At 42.2% G+C, this 22,201-nt stretch overlaps 1 protein-coding gene across 13 annotated transcripts in view; it reads left to right on the top strand.

Moving 5' to 3' along the window:
- The window catches only part of nrxn2b (neurexin 2b), a 698,285-nt gene that overhangs the window by 660,162 nt on the left and 15,922 nt on the right, over positions 1-22,201 (top strand). For 10 of the 13 annotated variants that reach the window (XM_082527645.1, XM_082527643.1, XM_082527644.1 and 7 more), the window contains 2 exons: positions 8,727-8,816; positions 20,151-20,473. In XM_082527645.1, coding sequence (XP_082383771.1) covers positions 8,727-8,816; positions 20,151-20,473 — 413 coding nt within the window. The remainder of the gene's footprint in view (positions 1-8,726; positions 8,817-20,150; positions 20,474-22,201) is intronic. The other 3 variants (XM_082527647.1, XM_082527649.1, XM_082527646.1) reach the window with 1 other exon arrangement.

The following is a 22,201-nucleotide window of genomic DNA, read 5'->3' as shown; positions in this document are numbered from 1 at the left end:
TTAACCTTGTGCAAGTCTACAGTTATGTCCCTAGCATCTTTTGAGCGCTCTTTTGGTCTTGCCCGTGGCAGCCTGATGGTGGAGAGGTTGGAATGGAAGAAACTCATTTTGTGAACAGGTGTGCTTTATACACAGGAGTAAGATCAGGAGTATCTGTAATGGATTGATTGATTCTCCTGGGTTGTAGAGAATCAAGTGCGTATTTCTTTCAATGAAATTCAAATCATTTTTATATAAGTTTTTATATATCATTTACTTCTGGTTGATAGTCTCCAGTAAAATGAAACTCTCATTAGAGAGTCTTCATTTCTTTGTAATTGAGCAAAACCACAAGTTCAGCAGGAGATTAAATATTTTCTTTGCTTCACTGGAGTAAGGAGGATGTACTGGTCCTCCTGCCTTACACTCTTCTCTGCTGAGCCTTCTCTTGTCGCACACCAGCTCACATTCCTTGTCACATTTGATTTCCACACTGTAAAAGGTGTTCACAATATTATCCCCACGTAAGACCTCACCCAGGTTCCTCTGTCTTGCAAATGATGAGTTCTCATTTGCAGAAAGGCAGGCATAAGGAACCTGGTTATGGGCGCAGCTCTAGAAACACAGAACAGGACTACAGGCAGCAGGGACAGTCCAACATTTTGAATGCATCATGGGTGTATATCATTTTCATCAAAAAGCAGATTTAATTCTAAATTGTAGTTTAGATTTTAAAATCCTGCTCATAGATCAAATTCCACAAATGTCTTTTTTTTACTCTTTTCTTGAGTTATTCTCTTCCTGTTCTTTACTTTCTTGCCAATCAAGCTGCTGAAACACCCCAAGGAGAGGTCAGATTTAGTGAGCGGAGGCCGCTATAGCAGTAATCCCTCTCTTACAAGGAGCCAGTTGCCCTTTCAACCACTGAAACAAATTTTCCATCTTAGCTGTTTCTAAGCTGTGAAGGGAGACGTGTTGTTGTTTATATAGAGATATAGTATAGTTTTTTGTAGTAAATTGTAATACGTGAATCTGTCTGATTTGTGTCATACTACTCCATCACATTAACTCTTTCTGTGAATCTAGGTGTCTGTCTGCCCAGTGACAGCTGGGCTGAGCCCCATTGGATTAGATAGACAGAGGAAAATGGATGGATGAATGGATGGTGGCTATAGTCACAGGACACAGTGAGTTGTGACATTACAGTAAGAATTCAGCTTCAGGAAGAATCCATTCATTTTATGTGAGTTTATACCACACTTGGCATTTGGGATTCACTAAGGTGTCCCCTGAGCTTTGAATAATCATTCTGAATTTTACAACCACAGTTATATCAACACCATCACAGCATATTGGCTGCGATTACCATATTTTGCTGCCTCATAACTGTGTCATTATGACCAATGAGAGCTCACAGTGTGCAATCCTACTGTTTCCTAGTCATTGAGAGCTGTATTTACAAACAGCAGATTTACTATGGAGCTGTCACTTCACTTTAGTTTCTGACTGCAGTTGAGCAGAACTGGAAAGAAGAAGTGGCGGTTAGGGGATGGCAATGGATGCATGGATGGAGGGTCTGACGGCAGGGGGGGTAGGAAAGAGGAAAAGGAATGTGCGGCAAAGTGTAGCAAAGGGGATGCATTGCTGAAAATGTCTAATGGAGAAGAAGGAAGAGAGAGGAAGAAAGAGAAGGAGTGGTTTGGTGGGGCAGGCGAAATCCAGTATGCATGCTGGAAGCAAGCTGCTGTTACTGCTGAGATGGATAAGGCTTCTTACTGATGGATAAAGAATGTTACTGACTAATAAGAGCTTCACAAATTGGATTGCAACACAGCGGGCAAGATTAAGATAAGATAAACTTAATTTGTCCCAGATTTGGGAAATTCTTTACATGTAGCCTGTCCAATGTGATAGAGCATAAACACACCATTCACGTGCAATGTAGAGTCGTGCATGAACTTAGAATAAGTTTGTAAAACATAAATTACTTGCTGCTCCAGATAATGTTGACTTTGAGGAGTCCAGCCCAGGTCTTAATACAGATCATAAGACAAGGGCAGAAAAGAAAAGAGGAAAGATAAAGTACAAAGACAGGGCTGTTGTTATTGCGTGTTTTCACTCTGTAAGGCACTTAGAGGATCTGTGCAGCGTGAAGGCTGGCATTTATAGTCGGGGGGGAGTAAAGAGGAAAGACATGGATTCACAGAAGAAGAGAGACTCTTTGTACCAGCAAGGTCACCTTCAGCTCTTCCGACTGAGTTGTTAAGATGTTCTTACTACTCAGATAAATGGTCTGAGTAAAGGGGTCAACAAAGCTCTTGGCTATGCTCTCTCCTTCCTACTTCCCCTTTTTATCTTTACCTTCATGTTGCCACGGTGCGTCGGTAACCATCTTTGTCTCTGCTACCTCTGCAGTCAGGGAGACCTGCATCGCTTTAATGTTCCTCCAAGCACTAGATGACAGACGACGGTGTGGAGTGAACCACATGGTGGGATTGGCAGGAAACCATTTCAACTGTCATATGGTATGGCACCAGCAGCTTTATATACTGGAAACTAGGCTCATTCATTCATTTTCCATAACGTTAATAATTCAGTTCCATTTATACAGTGCTGAATCACAATAACGGTCACCTCAAGGTAGTTTATATTGTAAGGTAATACAATATAAACTACCTTGAGAAAAAGGTAGAAAATCAGTCAGTCGACCCCCAAAAAGACAGACTGTAGAAGAGAGACAGGAATGAATAATAACTAATGATTAAATGCAGAGGGGTGTATAAACACACAAAGAATGCAAAACCTATGGCATTTGCAGCGTAACTAAAGGAAGATCCAGGGTCACCTCATCCAGCCCTAATTAGTCTGCACTGTCGTAACAGCCCCTGCATGACATTAAGGTATAAATGTAACTTATTCAGCATTAACGCCAACACAGTACGGAGCTCCTGGAATTGAGCGCAAAATGTTTCCATTTTCTCAAAATTCTTAAAATATGCTTTTCTCACAGAAACTCTATAAACTAGTCCTTGGTTAGAACTAGTTTATAGAGTTGCGCCACAGAAGCTCTGTGTTTCTGTAATCTGCAGTCGCTAACACAAATTTCTGTTGTTCATTCGTGTTTTTTATGTTATTACTATAAGCAGGTGGAGTTTTTAAGTTCACTTTACCCTGAAAACAGCTCTTTATAATAATAATTTTAAAAAAAAAGTATTCTTAAAGCTTTACTGGGATTCGATGCGTGACAAACATTTGTCATATTTTGGGCTCTTACATTATTACATTCAAGGTACAGGTACAGCAGAAAAGCCAGTAATAGTTAATTGAAGTCAGCCAGCTTAGTCACTTGTCTCTAATGATAGTTCCCTCCCTCATTCTGCTGGTTCTTATTGGGCCTCTGGTGCTCTGTGACTTCTTGTGATTGGATCTTGCACCGTTGGAAGGTATTTCCAATTATTGGCCTGTGACTATGTGATGATGGAGAGAGCGAGAACACTAAAACAGTCAAGGAATAATGATGAGTAGAGAAAGGGAAAGAGGAGAGACAGCTAAGTAGTGCAGATCAGGAGAGGGAAAAGATTGCTTTGGGTAATTAGAGAAGTGACAACTTTGATTTCCACACGAGTTGGGGTTGGGAAGGTGGGGGGAGGGGGGCTTTCTTTGGCTCACTTTGGCAGCCACCCTCGCACAAATCCACCGTGGCCGAGATGAAAGGTGGTAAGGATCCTGTCGAAGCAAGACGAAAGAGGGGATGAAATGAAAACGAGCTGCTGCATTGATAACTGCTGCAAAGATGAAAGACAGATGAGCTAGCTGTTAAAACAGCGAGCTGTCTGTTTGAGATGCACGCAGACGTGAATGGTGGCTGATGTATTTACATTGAACAAAAGAGCATGGTGGGTAGGTAAATCGCTTTCTTTTCCCTCGCGTTTCACATGAAGAGACAAAACTCGTCTGCAGTCTCTGGTTTAAAAAAAAGATGGAGGAGAAAAAAACAGATCCAAAACTGCCATCTTATCGTGTCAATTTTGTCAATTTTTGACTCTTTAACATCATCTCCCAGAAAAATAGACTGAAATTTGACTCTGCACTGGCATCACTTGCCATCTTTCCCAAACACCTGTTGGAATTGCTATAAAATCACAATTTGATCACATTTGTTAATAAAAGAACCGAACAAAAGAAAAAAAAACAGGAGCAAGTATTTGAGAACAACACAAGAGATGCATCTAGTAGCACGAGGTTACATTACATAAGGCTGTGGTTTCCTATGCCAATCTGCTCTCGAAAACACCCAGTGGATAAGAGAGCAATCCATCTAAAGTTACCAAATGAAAAGCAGAATGAGGCGAGTTTGATGGAGAGAGGTTTCTGTGAGAGGAGGAAGAGCGGGATGGCTGCTGGCCAATCGTCTCCAATGTAATCTCCATTCTTATGGATGGATTTCCAATGTGGGTGTCCTGTACAAGGGCATCTGGCTGCCTGCAGAGCTACATGATATGCAGTTGGCTCCTTGGAGAGTTGCTACAAACACAATCGCATGTAATCACACAGACATGGACGTTTGTACTGATACGCAAAGACACAGTGTGTGATTCATATGCTGGATTATCAAAACATCCAAATCTCCGACACTCTCAGACACACTCTGCACTCCTGGCATGCTGTGCAGGTCCCCTGCCTCCCCTACCTTGCTTTGTGTCTCCCCAGGGTGCCAGTTAATCAGCGTCCCTTTGCCTTGCCCCTAGCAACACAGCTGTGATACCTACCCAAAACCAGTCTGATCATAGCTTTTAATCCCGCCAATGCTCCAGGTGGCTGAGGACAGACACGTGTCTGTCCTCAGCAGCGGTGTTTCAGGGACATGAAGAAGCATGAAGTATAGGCTTAGGCTCATATTTGACATAAAGCGCAGAGCTGTGTCTGCTAAACATTATTATTTAACATAGAAGTCAACAATAACAAATCCATTCATAGAGCCTCACTTCTGGTCCTAGTATGAACAAAGATCATGATGCATCATGAAAGTCTTTGAGTGCATCAAAGACTTTCATGATGCATCAGGGCTATTATATTGTCAAACTGTATTCCTTGCATAAGTGTGTGGACCCTTTAAGGGAATATTTCCGTATATCTGATACACTGCTTTCCATTGGTGAACATTGGCTATAAAAGGAAAAAAAATACATCCCTCAAAGTAATAGAACCACTGATTCGTTTACTAGTTTATCACTCTCTCCCTCTCTTGTATATCAGATTTTACTTGAGCACCAGGTACGAGAGCATTGTTCCTCCATCTTTCATATCAAGCGAAGAGAACAGTCCTGGGAATGGAGTGAGCGCGATAATAGTGGAGAAGGAGAGGAGAAGGGCCCAGCTGTTTACTCTATCCCCCCCCTCCCCATTCTTATGCAGAGCAGGCTTCAGCTGGTAGGAGCAAGGAGCGAGAAGGGAGAAGTGTCACTGTTTCACACAGAATGACTTATTTCTCTAAGGATCCGAATACAAACAGATGCAAACACACAAGCAGGACACAGAGGAATTTGGGTTTTAGAAATTGCAGTGTAGAGGACATTAAAAAAAACCTGTCCAACAGGACGTTGTGCCACTTTTTCCCTTGCCACTGCACATATGTTTTGCTAAAATTAAATTTATAGTCAAATTTTCTTTGTTGTGGTTTCCATCAGATCCTGTTTTTTTCCTCTTGTCCCTCTTTTTTTGTTTTTGTTTCAAGTGGTTAGGTAAGAAGCCTCCTTGTTGATTTCTCTGCTGTCTTTGGTTGCTGATGAGGATGTTGTCACTCACTCCTGATCACCAGGGAAGGATACACACATTTACATACAGTACACACTCTACACTCTGAGCATTTATTACTTTGCCTGCCACACACTTAGACTGTGTGGAAGTGCCTGTGTACTACATCTAATATCCTAGTAATAAACTTGCTGCGTCGTGGGGAGATGAAGAATACAGAGGTAAAATTGAGTGAAGGTAAATAAAACAAAACAAAGGCAGGGGATTAACGGGGCAAGTGAGAGATATGTGAGAAAAGGGGAGAAGTAACGGTGAGCTTGGATGGACAAGAAATGACAGCTGTGCATAGCGAATAGAAGGAGAAAGAACAGAAAAATAGTAGCTGAGGAAGAATTTATAAAGAACGAGAGAAACGGGAGATGAAAAGAAGGGATATAGGTGCAAGGGAAGAATAGGGCATGGAAGTTATTAGCAAACAAAGACATCAAAATTAGTTTTGGCAAGGGGAGGTGAGAAAAAGGACAGCGCCAAGTGTGGCTGAAGGATTGTTTGATAATAAGGGAAGGACAAGCAGAGAAGAAGAGCAGTTAGATGGAAAGGAGCAAGCACGAGGAAATGGATAAGTGAGTAAGACAAAGGAAAGGGATTAGAGAAAGAATAATGGAAACAAGAAAGCAAAGGAACATTTTCATGGAGAGGACACAGAAGATGAGGAGGGTGAACCCATTTTTGAAGAAGCCTGCCACTAGAGGGAGAAGTACCGGTGGATGATCATTATCCACAAATTATTTGGCTGGTAAAAGGGATCTTGTATTGGATTGTGTTGCTGGAAGTGGCTGATTCAGAAGTGAAAGTTAGAGGAGGGAGGAGATTTAGTCAGGGTTTGTGGATGAGATGGCAGATGTGGCAGTAGGAGGAGAACACGCATGCACACAATTGATTCATCTCACTAAGGACTTCTGCCTCCCACAATTTTGCTTTCGCTCTGTTATTATTTTGATTTTGCCGTTTTTCTGCAACCCCCACCATCACCACCACACCCCTCTCATTTGTCCCATCTTCCCCTCGTCCCTGTCTGCTGCCAGCGGCATCTGTCTCTCCTTCTCTAATTCGGTGATTGCAACAGAGTGGCCGTGTCATTTCTAAAACCAGGGTTGTATGTGCACTCTAATTGCCGTACTGGTTTTCCAGAAGTCAGAGCTGTGCCTGGATAATCTTAAGTGCGTGTAATTGCTGCATGAACGTTTCCTTTCAATTTAGACTAATTTCAGTTTCAGAAAGAAAACACAGATGGTCCAAATGTTAACCTGCTTAAATAGATCAGGTTCATGACTTGAGGGTCTCAAGTCACTAAAAAGATCAAAATTCCAGACAAAATTCCTATTTTCGTCATCAGTGTGCCAGCTATCATTTATCCCAGGCTTCTTCCTTCTCCGTGCGTTTTCTCTGTTCAGATTTCATTATCTTTCGGCCCTCTGCCCCACACACAAACAACTGTTTCCCTTCATATACAGTATGCACACGTGGAAACGCATCTCCTCTTGCTTATGTGAGCCATTTCTACAGAGGCAGGTGTGGGTAGAGAGACCCCTGGGGAGTAGATGTAGGTACTGCAGAACTGAGAGGTGGTCTATTTTAGATCATTGCGGCACCACAGAGGGTGGTGCTAAGGGGGGAGTTAGGGCAAAATCAGTGTATACTTGTGAGGATGCAGGATGTAGCACTCTAAGCTTAGAGTGTTTACCGTTTAGACACTGTTCCCAAACCTTCCCTGAATCCCTGACTCATCTCTCTGCAGATAATTCCATCAGCATCTCCTGTCAGTATCCTGCTATGAACTCCAATTCAATCTATGTCCACTCTTTTTTTCCCCCTCAGACTGTAGCAAGTAATGCATTTTGGACACATTCCTACATGTCATATATTTTATATGTTGGTGTATATACTACATCCATATATATATATATATATACACTTTCGTGATTCTCATTTTTTGGTACCACTCGCAGAACTTTATCCCTCTGCTAGGACACCAGGGGATTCCCTGACCTCATTTTAGCTAGCATAGCTCTCAGGTTTTTGACAAAGGCTGCTGTTTGACGTACATAAAACTCCTAATTAATCCTCTGACTTTACCACCGCATTAGATTTTATTAAAACCCCAAGTCTGGTCACATCAGCCCTCGTCTTCCCTAATTCCAGCTCTGTCTCTGTTGACAGTGCTATAAGAGGTACAGCGTATGACCCCGAGGTTGATTGAAGTGAAGTGAGGGATAATAAGTTTGCACAACAGCAATGAAACTTCTTTGACACGTTGATGAAGTGATGCTAATTGCCAAGTGCCACTGAGAAGTGCTCCATTAATGCATAAGAAGGAAGAAAAAAACCTGAGAAAAACTCAGTGCTGACAGTTTCACTAAATCTTTTTTCTCTTTAGTCAGAGTGGAGTAACTGGATGTAAAGTGAAGTGATGCTCCACAGGTGGAGGTTTGCTCATCAGCAATGCTTTGTGTGCGGCAGGAACTTAAATATGTCTTCCTTGGAACAACCATGAAATGTGTTTTAATTCTCTGTGATTATGTCATGCTCATGTGAAATAACAATGGGAAATCTTTTTTTCTGCTTTATTATTTCATACTGTAATAACTGTGTTGTTTACTGACTGCTGATTCTGTGACTCTGTGACAGCTATTATAATTTAGCACTTCCACAAATGTAATCATACTATATCTAAATAATTCATAAATCTGTTTAACTTGTTAGTGCATTTAAAAAAATCATTTAAAATTCAAGGTAACTAGAATGCTGTTAACTTGTCTAACCAAACAAACCAGCCCGAAAACACATCCACAAGTTCTTCCTGTCCTAACTAAAGCTGATTTAAAGTACATAACTTGCTAAACATTTGCCATGTTGCCCTTCTAACCTCTAACCTTTCAACTTCCAGATTTGTGTAACCTTTTCTTAATTTGTCTTCTCCAAATTTCTTAAAGGGAACTTTGATAATGAGCGCCTGGCTATTGCTAGACAAAGAATCCCATACCGACTTGGTCGGGTAGTTGACGAGTGGCTACTCGACAAAGGTAATAAAATCCCTTTAACTCCACTAATGATCTAACTGCCTAACCTACCGTTAACCACCACTCTGGAAGAGGTGCAGTGCCAAGCATCAAGGGTGAATACGATCTGGCTTTTTCACACGACTGTGGGTCCATTATAACCCAGTGCAGACTTTAAAAGCCTGCAAATGACTGACTGATATATAATTAGCTAATTCTTTTGAAGTTTTTCTTTATCTCCAGTGATGGGAAGCCACGCTGCAAATGAGGTATTGTCAGAAGATATTTTCTTTTCCTCTCAGTTTTATATCTAGTTGTCAGTTAAAGCTGTTCACTGTGACAAAAAATTGTCATTCCAAAAAACAATTACCTTCTATAAGTTTTCGTTCCTCTGAAGTATTGATTTGGAGATATAAAAAGGACCTTATCCAAAGCACCTTAAACTGGGGCTGCATCTCTTCAGAGAAATAACTCCCGAATAACCCAACATAACCCCGTAATAACCTGACCACATGTAAACAACCTAGTGAATCCGTTTGCTTCTTTCATGTGTCTTTTGTTGGCTGAATGTGAACTTGTACTGACTAATCACTCATGAAAACAGAGCAAAAAGAAAAGAATGACTATCCTCAAGGAAAAGAATCCCCATGAAAGTCACTAAAAGTTAAAGGGACTGTTGTGTTTGTTCAGCGTGTGGGCTCCATTTCTCGCCCAACGTTACACAGAACTTGAGCCACAAGTTTGTAATGCGATGCCATGAAAGTGACAATTCTTTAACCCTTTGAGTGCTGAATGTCCCAACCTCTCTGTCTTGTGCCGCGTGTTTGTGCTGCTGAAGGTGGTTGATTCTTATTTTTTTAAAAAGAAAGAAAGAAGAAGAAGTTGAGTTTCTACTTCAAAGACAACTTTTTTTACTTGTAACTAGCGCACACAGAACTCTAGCAAACTATTAAAAAAAACAGTACAAGGATAAGAATCTAAGACTTTACAGTAACATCTGCAATAGCTTCACTATTTGCATAAGAGATGTATTGCAATTATCATGAATTAAGCTTTTGAGGCCAGATACCTTTAGGGGGGTTCCTGAAATGGAATTGTGAACGATAAAACATGCACGCATGAATTCAGAAGATGAAATTTGTCTGCGAGAGCTAAATGAAGTATTCATGTGACAGACAAACAAGATAAATGAAGTGCTTGCATATTTATTTCATGGAAACAAAACAATCCTTGCATTCATTTCTAGTTCGAGGAAAACTGACTTCTGTGCTCTCCTCTGACATGCCGGGGAATGCACTTTTGCTGAGGTTAGTTAGGACACAAATCAGAATTAAAGAGGCTTGGGAGATGAAAGTTGAATGAAAAAGTGGATCAATAAAAAATGACTTACCCACTTATGAAATGATTTGTGCATGCTATGAAACTCTAAAGAGACTGAGCATTAAACTGAATCTATTATTCTCTTTCTTCTATAGTTTGATATGAGCCTGTATCCAATCATTTTGATGAGAGCTTTTGCAGAAAGTAGGCAGGAGAAATAAACAAATAAACACCCATTAAATCTCAAGTGCAGGCTTTGATCATTTTTGGGTGCATTTTGGGGGGTAAAAATCTGCAAGGTCTTTTATTTGTTAATATTATGGGATTCATTAAAGGAACGTCTTACACACGTCACGGACTGAAGAGGAAAAGTGGCTCTGGAAGATGCTGTTTGTAACTAGATTAGATAATGAATGGGGATTAGAGGACATTGCTAAGCTCAAAGGGTTAAAGCTGTTTGTTGCTTTGATAAGGACATGGAGAGAGATTTAAGCTAAGAAACCTCTAAGCAGAATCTAACCACCTAACAGCAAATCAAACTCCACCCACACTAATCGCTGGGGGCTTCTCTCGCTGCTACGTCGTCCGCGTTCTTAAATTGAAACGACCTGACTGATTTCCCAGCTTTGCCCCGCTGGTGACAAAATTCAGAGAGCCCTCAGTTATAACCGTGTTATAAACGATGCTTAATCTTTGAACATAATTTGCCCTGGATGCTGGTATCTGGAAGAACTTGGACAGGTTACGGCAGTCGTTCGGGACAAGAACTAAATACGAAGCTAACAATGTTCTAACTCCTGCTAAAAGACACAAATCTCCAAGTGGCAACATCTTCCCGTTGTCCCCATCTTGATGTAAAGCAAAACTCAGAGGGTTAAAACACAGCAAATGACTGAAGGCCAAATTCAGCAGTGACACAGCTGCTCTGGGTCATTTCAACAAAATGTGTCTAAGCAAAAATAAATGAAGGTCCCTTTAACATTTATTGTTTTCACTCCTAAAGAGATTGATGTATTTTAATGTATCCTTCTGTGTGTATTTGCTATGCAGGGTGAGTGGTATACTTGAACAAGACTTACACACTGGTTCGTGTGTGTGTGTGTGTGCGTGTGTGTGGCAAACAGCCGGGATCATTCATTCTGAAATGGATGGCCTGTAATGGTCCAGGCTGTGTTGCCAATATGGGGTTTATGGTCTCTGGTGTCCAGTGATTTTTCTTACATCAGCGCCTCAGAGGGTCTTTACATGTTTCAGGGTTCTTGACCAGAGTGAGGAAAACAATCAGCCCCGTGGGTCTCCTCTTCAAGTGCCTTTAGTGTTTCATCAATTCTGTAAAACTCACCAAGCATGGAAAACCTCCACATCTTTCAGATCTTATAAGTACAAATCTCAACGCGTTATTACCTTAATATGTGGACAGAAGTAAAAATAAGAGAGCTAATCGCCCGCATTCGCTATCACAAATCAGTATTTTAGTCACACCGGGATATAATGGAAGTCACTGGAGCCAGAAGTGTCCTAAAGGAGAGCTGGGCTGTGCCGCTGCACTGTCTCACTACATCTCATTCTGAAGCCTTTATCCCATCTCCCCAACTGTGTGTGAGGCAGATCAGAGTTAGCATCTCTGGCCAACTCGGTGCCTGCTGACTAAATCCAAAACGGCAGCCATTACAGAGACCCAGTGGAGGGGAAAAATCCCAAGTCCCAAAAGTTTGCAACAGCTCTAGCCGGGACAAAACTTCCTCACATGTGTCCCCTTATTCTTCTTCTTGTGATGGGTCTGTCATCCCAAGTTTTCTCCTCTCTGTCTGCCTATCCTAACCCTCACTCTCCCTTCTTATCCTCCTCCTTTTTCCTCTGACCACCAATGCCAACCTTACCCAAAAAAAGAAAAATACTTGGCAAGTATTCTCCGTTTTTTGGGGGGGGGGTTTTTGCTAGAAACAATAAATATGTGTTGCGGCTTCCACATCTCATCAGGGAGCTCCACTAGAAAATAAACAGTACAAATAACCGGCAAGAATCAATTTCCCGTAGGTGTTCACTTTAACAGATGCGAAAAGGAAGGAAGCGAAGCGAAAAAAGCTCCCAGAGGAATTGGAACATCTTCTTCTGGCAACAACTCTATCCCTCTAGAGCTCCCCGGCAGCCTGACAATCAAGCCTGGAGTTGAGCTACACAAGTGCAGGGAGTAGAAGAAGGGAGGAATACTAGGATAGCAGGTCTCTGCAGGCTAAAACGCTAGAACTAGGTTTAACGTTCAGTGTTTAATGGTTTGGTGCGAGCGCCCCAATTCCCAAAGTGAAAGCAATCAAGTGCCCTCCGCTTGGTGTGGTGCCAAAGCCCAAATCAAATCTCCAGGCCAGGCATTGGTCCAGGGCTGCTATTCATGATCCCAGCTTCATTTCAGAGATTTTCTCACATCTGGCAGCAGTCAATTGAGAGTAAATCCATATGAGGCTGTCTTTCAGTAACTCCATCATAAGCTTTGCATCCCGCAGAGTTACTATGTTGTTTTCTCATTTGATCTCGCTGCACTATTACAGCCATATCTGAGAGAAGTAGGGGGAGACGGAATGAATTTTAACGTGCTTGCTCATGAGAAGAGAAGTGGCAGCGAGAACACGTCTCTTTAGTCTGAAATAAGGGACTCTTTACTGTTATTTCATGGTCCCCTACCATGAAATGGCCTAAAAGCAGTACAGTCACAGCTGGAGAGAACAGGAAGAAGGAAAATTGTACCCAGCTAACCACTGTGCTATCTCTCTTTGTCTCTCCCTCGACAGTATCGCTTGTTTAAGATCCACATACAGATGTAGGATCAGATATAGAGCCACATCTGATTACATCCAATCTACTGTCTCCAGAGTACTTCACTGCACCGTCACAGTCTCACTGCCCAGAGCTTCCTTCAAGGACCTCAGAGCTTCACTCTGCCTCCCAAGACTTTCTGTCTATCTTCATGCTGCATTTGGCCCCTCATCGCCATTGTCAAACACAATTAATTCATAGTGTTCTACCCGAACCAACCCAACTTCTGGGGAGTAAAAAAGCAAAACGTTCTTAATTACCAAGGAGAGCTGTGCACCAAGGAGATAACTTGGGAACGCTTCATAATCGACTTTGTCAGCATCCCACCCCGCCCCCATTGTGCTCCTGCCTTCTTCGACTTTATCCTTTCCTATCCTTTTTTCTTTGCAGAAGAAAATGAAAATGGGGGAGTTCATGTTTGTTGATACGGATACTCTAAATTCTGCAGGCGCATGAAGGATTTGTGCGCAGAAACAAATACAGACTCTGCACGCTAACGGTCCAAGTTTGCACCCTGCACGTCAAAAAGGAGCGCATTGACAGAGGTGAATTCTGGGCCATCCCTCCCACCCTGCAAGAGAAAACATTCGGAATAGAAGCTTCTTGCAACCATATGGCATGCCTCCTCTCTGTGAGATAACAGGAGTAGAAGGAGGATGAGAGAGGCGTAATGATGACGGTGGTGGGAGAGAGATACTGCTCTCTCCAGCTGCAGTGCTTTTCATATCCCCTCATATACACTTAGATCATCCTTTACCACCATCCACTCCTTTCACTCTCCGGGTGCCTCCCTCCTGCTTCAGGTCCACAGGCAGAGGAAGGGCTAAACCTGGCTAGAACACAGCGCCAGGCCGCCGTCCCCTCCCCTCCTCTCCACATACATTTTGAGGGTTGCAACAGACATGCAACCATTATTTTTCTGCCTCCGACAAGCAATCTGTGCAATAGCAATCCAAGCGTGGCCTAAAACCAGCCCACTCCCTAGTTTGGCTCAACATAGATAGTAATTACTGACCACAGCTCGTCTGTGACAAGCCATTTCTCTCTATTTGAGGAAGACTGAAGGTAGAAATGTGCTTTTACAGCTTCAGAGCATTTTACTTTTGGTCAAAGAGGTAATCTTTATCAAAGAGAACTCAGACTGCGGTGAAACTAGTGCCCAGATAAAAGATTTAAAATGTGCAATCAGGTGCTGCATTATATCTTCAGGCACACAAAGAGGATACATTTATACTTTTCATGCAAGATATTAACGGTGTTTGTAGCTATTGCAAAAATCTTCTTGAATAGATGTTTGGTTATCATTTCAGTGTGTTATTTTTAGTTCTTACTGAAGTAAAGACGCTGAGGTCCACTGCACCCAGTCTTAGAGTCAGTGTGCACATAGAATCGCTGTGTGAAATGGACTGTTTTCGGACCAGTTGGCTTTTTTTCTGGGAATTTCTTTTCACCACCGACTTTGTATTTAGCCATGTATTAGGAATATAAAAGTGTCAGTTCAATCATTTTTACCATATTATAACTAAAGAAAGACAAATTTAACACCATCTATCACTAATCACAAAATTTTACAATTCTTAGGTCCGTTTTTACAATGTTGTTTTTGACAGCTGGGTATTTTATTTTAGTATTCTCACCACCTCTGTGTTAATGTATCCCTACGTCCTCTTTATGAGCACCTTCTGTGGTCAAACAGCAGGTTTGTGGGGATACACACAGCAGGAAGCTTTGGCATTAGTCAAGGAAGGTAGATATAAAACCCTGTTATAACTAAGTTAACCATGTGATTAAGTGGCTATACTTGAAAATCAGGGTGCAAAGCTGGAGGTGACTCACTAGTGCTTCCCGTGATCATTTAATATCCATAGTAAGCACTTCACTGCACTTTCTTCTTCTTCTTTTTTCCCCCTTTCCTTTTGCCTTTCATCTCACTACATGACTTACTCTCCCTTCTGCTTGCTTCTTACCGTCTTACTCTTGTGTGTTACTGTATGTCTGTCTCTGCAGCCACTCTTTAACTGCATCATTCCTCTTGTTCTTTTTATCGAGCCTGTCATGCACTCTCTCTATCCCCACCCTTCATGCCCTCGCTCTGTCTCTTTGACATTCGGTCCTCATGCACACTTGCTCTTTCTCTGTCCTCCTCGTCTGTCATCCTCCCTCGCTTCTGTCATCTCTTATGTCCCTATTCTCCAAGACTCTGTCCAACCTGTCTTTATCATCTCTTTTTCTCCAGGCTTGGGTAGATTACTCAGGAGTTTCACTGTGGCCAGCATTATAAGAAAGTAAATTATACATGTATGGATTTTTATAATGCTAATTTACTTCAAGCATTTCTTTTTGTTTTATTAAAATATATATGCTTTGTTTGAAGACACTGCTGAGGAAAAGCCCTGTGATAATATTGCAGGCTGGGGTAAAGTGTACTATAGCAGGGAGTCCGCATCTCCTGTCATATTGATTACCTATCAGCTAAGACAGGATGAAGGGGGTTGTGATTGTTGCTTATAATACCTTTAGAAAGAGTTGTTCCCACCTTTTCTTACCCCAATCACCTGTTTAGAGAGCTGCTGCCAGGATGCTAATGATGCTGAAGAACTGGAAGAGGTTTTCCAAGATGCATCATTTCTAGTTACAGTATCCTTAGAAATGGGGAAAAAAGATATACACATCTCAACAATCTCAATGGCTAACTGCCTTGGGATTCGCATGTAATCACGATATACCTATACGGTATACGATATATATATTGTATGTATGTAACTGCTATCATAAGGCTCCTAGATCATGTTGCTTTCCAGCATATTTCTATCCATATCATTTCATCACCAACAGCTTTTTTGTTGGTATGCAACATGTCTGTAGTCTGTATTCCCCTATTTGTTCATTAAATACATAGCCTATGGATTTAAACCTAAGGGCCATTATTTACGCTAAATATAGGTATGTAGTGAAGGAAAGAATTACATCTCATCGTTCCATAAAATGATGTTGTTTTGTCTCTCAGAGTGACACTGAGAGAATACGCTAAAAACAGGCCCAAACTGGTCTGCTCTCTCAGTTTGCATTTCTTAATAAGGCACCATCTGCATTTACAAGAAATAAAGCTTTTTTTTTATAGCTGCACATAAAGCTACGTAGCTAAGACTACCTTGGCAGCTATTTGTAGATATCAGGTTGAACATAGCTGAAGAAGATGGATGGTTGTGCAGATTTTTCTGCTCTGGTGGTACGAAAACTGATCATTAAAATCAATTTCCATGTTCAATTGGTACTGAACGACTGTAGCTTTAATAGTAATGTGTGCTTTTAGCCATCCTGGTAGGGTGGCTCATTAGACAGTGTTTGTTGGTCCATCATTTTTGCCTGAGATCACAATTATCAGATGAATACCCTGTTGCCTTCGATGTGTTCTAAGAATTTTAATCCTTATTCCAGGCTGTGAAGTTTAGCAGTATAATCGGGCATGAAATAATACATAATGGTTTGAGACAGTCTTTCACCTTCAGCTATACCTTGTTTCCTGTTATCTACCAATAGCTAGCATGCTAGCAAACCAGAGACTGTACATCCAATTTGGACTGGATTTTAACATTCAGATTTTGGAGAACTGAAATGGCACATGTAGTTTATTAGTGTTAGCTAACATGTTAATACTAGCGATTCACTAACAAAACTGAAGGACAAACGTGTTGGACTTTAATTTCAATAAAAATGCTTTAAAAAGCACCAACACTACAAACATTGTTGAGAGGTACAGTTAAATAGCCTACACCTGTTAGGCTGTAGCTTTTTAATGCTGTGAAGTTTAGCATTTTAGAATGGGAATATATTGGGACGTGTCTGTCAGGCAAAGCATTTTTCCTACTTAACATCAACATGTTAGCGTCCATTAGCATCCATTACATTTAGAGACATCTTTGTCGCTAAATGTATATACAGTGCACTCATGTTTGAATATGCATAGCCGTTTATTATTTTTGCTCGTAATTCTCACACTTTAAAATCTTTAATTATTTTCAGACATATGGGTATATAAACAGATAGAGGGATAGATGTATGAACTCCGCTCAGTCTCTGCAGTAGCTGATTACAGAAGTCTGACCATTCTGGTCTCTGCATTGCAGTTAATTAAGGCTTTGTGTATGGCTGCGGATGCCCATTATAATGAAAGGCTGGCTGTCAGCCCCTCGTCCCAACACACAAACACGCACATACACACCCCAATCCATTTAGCCCCTCTAACGCCACCACCCCACCCTACAGCCACCCCTATCCAGCTGCTTCCATCGTCTCTGCCCATTAAATGCCCATCACCTTAAAATTCCTGTGGAGAGAGGCAAAACACATCCATACACACTGAAATTGGTGAAACAGAGCCTCATCGATGTGTAACCCATGTGTGCTGTGCTGCTGCCTAATACACACAAGCACACACACAGAGGGAGAGGTGTATGTAAATAAATGTTGAGGAAATAGACACTACTTGAAAAGGCCAACTATCACACACATAAAGGTCATTTCACTGACACATTTCATAAGTTATTATATACATGCACACACACCCTCTTCTCTGCAGCAGCGCCACAGCCAGCTCTGTCATATTAAGCACCGTGATTGCATGTCATTGCAGAGGCTTCTCTTTCTATCTTTCCTCGCCTCCACCCCGCCCCACTTACGCCTGCCGCCAAAATTGGTTCTAAAACCACATGTCACTTTTGATTTGACCCGGCAGACCCTGAAACAATAACTTCATCAGGCCTTGTTAGAGTCTCATCCTGAGCAGACAGCTACGAAAACAAACACTGATTTCCCTTCATCTAGTCTAGAGGGCACCTTTCTTCTTGGCTTTCTTTGTCTCATATGGGATGAGCACATAAATGGCCACAGTACTCTCATGTGCTCGAGGCTTTTTTTTTCTTTCACAAAGAGAGGCATTAAATAGGTCACCCAACGGATGCTTGGACATTTTAAGAAATATGTATGATACATGAATGCATGTGCAGTGACTCTAGGAGGTATTACTAATCCTCCTTACTCTACATCATAATCATAAGCTGCTTGTCAATATAGCTTACTTATGACTGTGTCACTGGCTCAGAGTGTAACTCTGCCACCATTACACTTAGCTCCTGCGGAGTAAATTGTCCTATCTGAACAGACCATCTTGTGACTTGGAGTTTCACACCACACACAATAGAAAAACACCATGTCTTCAACTTGTCCACACTCTATGACCCTTTCAGTCCAAGTGAAGATGTTTACAATGGAGACCTTCTGGGCTGATTTGTGAACGTGTGCGGGGTGGGGTTAATTAAGGGGGCTAAAATTTTAGTGCAAGCGTGTGTGTGTGTGTGTTTAAAGTGAATCTTTGTGTATACACGTGCATGTATTTTCTCCTGTATTTTCCCGGCTGATGTTCGTAGTTTAACAGTCTGTTCATCCTTTCCTGTTCTATTTATTGCAGCATCACTCCCACACTAAACATGCTAAGTAATGATATAATAGAATAAGAGTCAGATATTATGTCAACAGCGCATATGCCAGACATTAAGTCTCATTATTATAGAGTTAGGGGACAGGAGCCTAGTCCCTTGTGGGACCTTGGTCTAATGATCTGATAATAGGCTGACATGTGTAATGGCCCTCATCGAGGAAACAGATTTATGTCTTCAGCACTTCTGTAGAGTCTACGTACACACGTAGATTAAACATGCAGTTTTACATTTACGTACCAACGCAAGCATTCATTGACATAATTCCTCTGATATTCCCGCACACCTGAATCTTATAAACAGGTCAACACACCCATATAGATGAAGAGTAAATTATAATTATAGTGGTGAAGAACCCTCTCAGCTCTCCTAATTGAAAGCAAATGGGACCTGGACCTGTCCCCAGCGTCTGATGAGAAGAAAGTTGTCACCAGCTTACAGTCTGATTGAAACCATGAAACAAGCATTCAGAAAGTTATTCAGAGCATTTGTTATTTAATTGAATCACATGCAGGGAAGTCACTGTGAGCAGATTACTTGAGCAGGAGTGCCAGCAGAAGCGCTGAGGAGTAATCTCCCATACCTGCACAAGACGTAATAAATGTGCGTACATGCACACACGCAACCACATTCATAAACACACTCCCTTCAGGCCCAAGATTCGTAGCCCACCATGTCTACTGAGTCAATATTTCACTCCCAAATGCACACATTAGCGCAGTATCCCTTTCACGAACAAACACACTCTCTCTTTCCTTGCAGGGATTGATTAATCCATAAAAAACCTCTTTAGCTTCTCCCATCCTTCTCCTCTGAGTAATTACCTCATAAGGACTGTTTTTAACCCACATCCTTCCAACAGTTTTCCTCTAACCTGAATATTCCCCGATGTCCATGTGAGTCTCACTAGGGGTCAAAGATTGCGTCAGTCTGAGTGTTGGGGATAAGCAGGCACAGTAGGGATGCATGCCTGTCGGAGGGGGAGGAGGGGAATAAAATAAAATCTAAACGGATGTCAGTTGGAGAAAATACAGGGAGAAAAATTATACCTTTCAGACTGCCCCCACTCTGCCCCTACACCACAAGACCTGGTGACACATTAGTATTGGACCCTGGTTAAACGGTTGACTTTGTCCTCTCTTCATCCATCTATCCATCCAGATGAATGGTAATGACCACAGAGAGGAACAGCCCCTGCTGAATTAAACATTTTCTTCCAATGAGAATCTCATTTTCCTCCTTTAGATGGCAAAGCAGGGTGATGGTTTTTCCTCTGGCAGAGATACTTTATCATTGTGCAGCTCATGTGCATTGGAGGTCAATGACATAGACCCAGCATTGTTCTAATATATTCCATCTCAGGGCAAATGAGATGCATTTTGCTGTGAACCTTCAGTCTCAGGGTCAATCCGCGACTGCTCCTGCAATCTATTTGACTGCCAGATTCAGGGTGCTTTTCTGGGAATGTGCCACGTGACTAGCTCCATAATGACTGCAACTGCAGCAAGCCAGGGTCCAATCTCCCTAAAGTGTTACCCAGGAAATCCCTTGTGATTGAAACACTCCCCCTATCTCCTCCGATTCACTGTGTTTCATGTTGAAGCTCACCTGAAGATCATGACCTGATTTGTATTCTTTGCCCCTTTCTTTCCTTCCCCTCTTTCATGACCTCTCTTCTTTCCGCTTCTCTCTCCTCCTTCTTCCCTCCGTCTTGTCATCTGTCGCATATTAGGTCGCCAGCTGACCATCTTCAACAGCCAAGCGTTCATCAAAATCGGTGGTGGAGAGAAAGGGCGCCACTTCCAGGGCCAGATCTCAGGCCTGTACTACAACGGCCTGCAGGTCCTCAAACTAGCAGCCGAGGGCGACCCCAACGTCCAGACCCAGGGCAACCTGAGGCTGGTGGGTGACGTGCCCTCGGTGCTGACTACCGACACCACCTCCACCACCCCGCTGGCTGATATGTCCACCACAATCATGGAGACAACCACCACCATGGCCACAACCACCACCCGCAAACAGCGCTCGCCAACCATGAGGGACAGTGTGACACAGGTGAGCAAAGTGAGCTAGTGATGCCAGCTTGTTTATATGATTCATAGAGAAAAATCAAAAGGCTGCTGTTTGAGTCACCGAGGCAAGAAGATGCTCTGGTGCTGTGCATTGTGATGGACCATTGCCAGTTAGTTTTAATTGGCTTTTTAAAGTTTCCCCAAAATCCTCGAACTGCTGAAAACAATATTTGAAAGATTAAACAGCATAGCCAAGTAACCAGATGGTTCTTCTTACATGAAGAGATTTCAAAAGAAATCAGATGTCAGCTACAAGGTCAAATAGTCACATTCTCAGCTCTGTGCTGTGTGCGAGTTTCCCCTTGTTAGCCATCAGCTGTATTCATATGGTCAAACAGCCCTCAGCTGTTTGATCCATCCATTAGACCAATCAACACTGCGGTTTTGATTTTCTTTAAGAAGATGTGGCTGACCGGGATCCTAGAAATCACTGCTCGCTGGTCGAAGGCAGGACCATCTCGAGAAGGAAATCTTGCTACACAAAGAGCACAACAATAAACTTCCATTTACGAGTCTACATCGTGCGCATGTGAGAGGCTGTGATTTATGCTCTGATGATTATCCACATGGGCTAAAGGCACATATTACCAGCACGGAAAGCAACAATTAGCAAACAGTAGGGGACCTTTTCCTTGCCCACATGCAAGAAGATGGAAGAGGCGGGCCATCATAAAAAGACCTAATAACAAGATCCAGGAGGGGAATACGCTCCAGTTCACATCCAGCATCATTAGCTATAAACTGTGTGCTGTGCAAAAAAAAGTGTGATCCAGGCCATGAGAGGAAGCGCTGAAAGCTTGTCGCCCATGCTCGTGGATGTACTGTACGTCAGCTATATTTGGCGCTGTAGAGATTTTGTACCTTAATTAGTTGAAAGCTTTAAAACCTGTCAATTCCATACTTTCAATTTCAGCTCTATGGCATACTTTTATGGTGTCGCGGAAAACACAAAAGCGCGGTGCCAATTACTAGTGCTTTCCTCTTATTCAGTTGTGTTCATTAGCACTCTTCATGTCCACAGAGGCATATCTGAGATCAGTCAGCGAGCCACTCACACTCTTCCCTGAAAACCATGATCAGCAGATCCAGAATGTGTTTAGATCTTTGTCCTTTTATCATCGTCTCAAACCTTCCTATTGTGCCTCATTTTGGTTAAATGTGGCAGTTCCAATTAGACTAAAGATAAGGTGAAGCTGTTGGCACCGCTGCACAATAGATGCAAAGTTATACTGCGAGCACCCAGATTAAAGAAAACTTTTAGTTTTGCAGCAACTGTTTTTCTTGCTTTCTTGTACATTGATAAAAGTCAGCCTTAATGAGGCCTCCACAGGCTCATCAAACTAATACTTTGATGGCAGTTGACAAAATATGAAGGTGCACTTGTCTCAGTCATGGTTATCGCTGCCACGGAAGTACAAACAAAAAGTTTTGGACCTAAAACCTGTCAGAGCTCCTTCGCAGTCAACAGCATCTTGATTGTGCCCAGTTGGCACAATCAGCTGGTCTGTGATTTAGTGTTTCTCTCTCTTCTCTTTAAACATGAGATCAGTGGAACATGGATTTAAGATGCCGCATGTACGATGCACTCGGTTCAGTGTCTCTGGCCTCCAGACTTCTTGGCGAAACCTGCTCTCCACGTTGAGCGTATAGCGAGCTTTAAAAGCATCTGTCTGTGATGTGAAATTGGCAGCCCCAGACTGCCCCGCTTGAT

This window comes from Aulonocara stuartgranti (assembly GCF_965226115.1).
Source record: "Aulonocara stuartgranti genome assembly, chromosome: 3".
NCBI lineage: Eukaryota > Metazoa > Chordata > Actinopteri > Cichliformes > Cichlidae > Aulonocara > Aulonocara stuartgranti.
The sequence above is the reverse complement of the archived record's forward strand: the minus strand, read 5'-3'. Positions and strand labels throughout refer to the sequence as shown.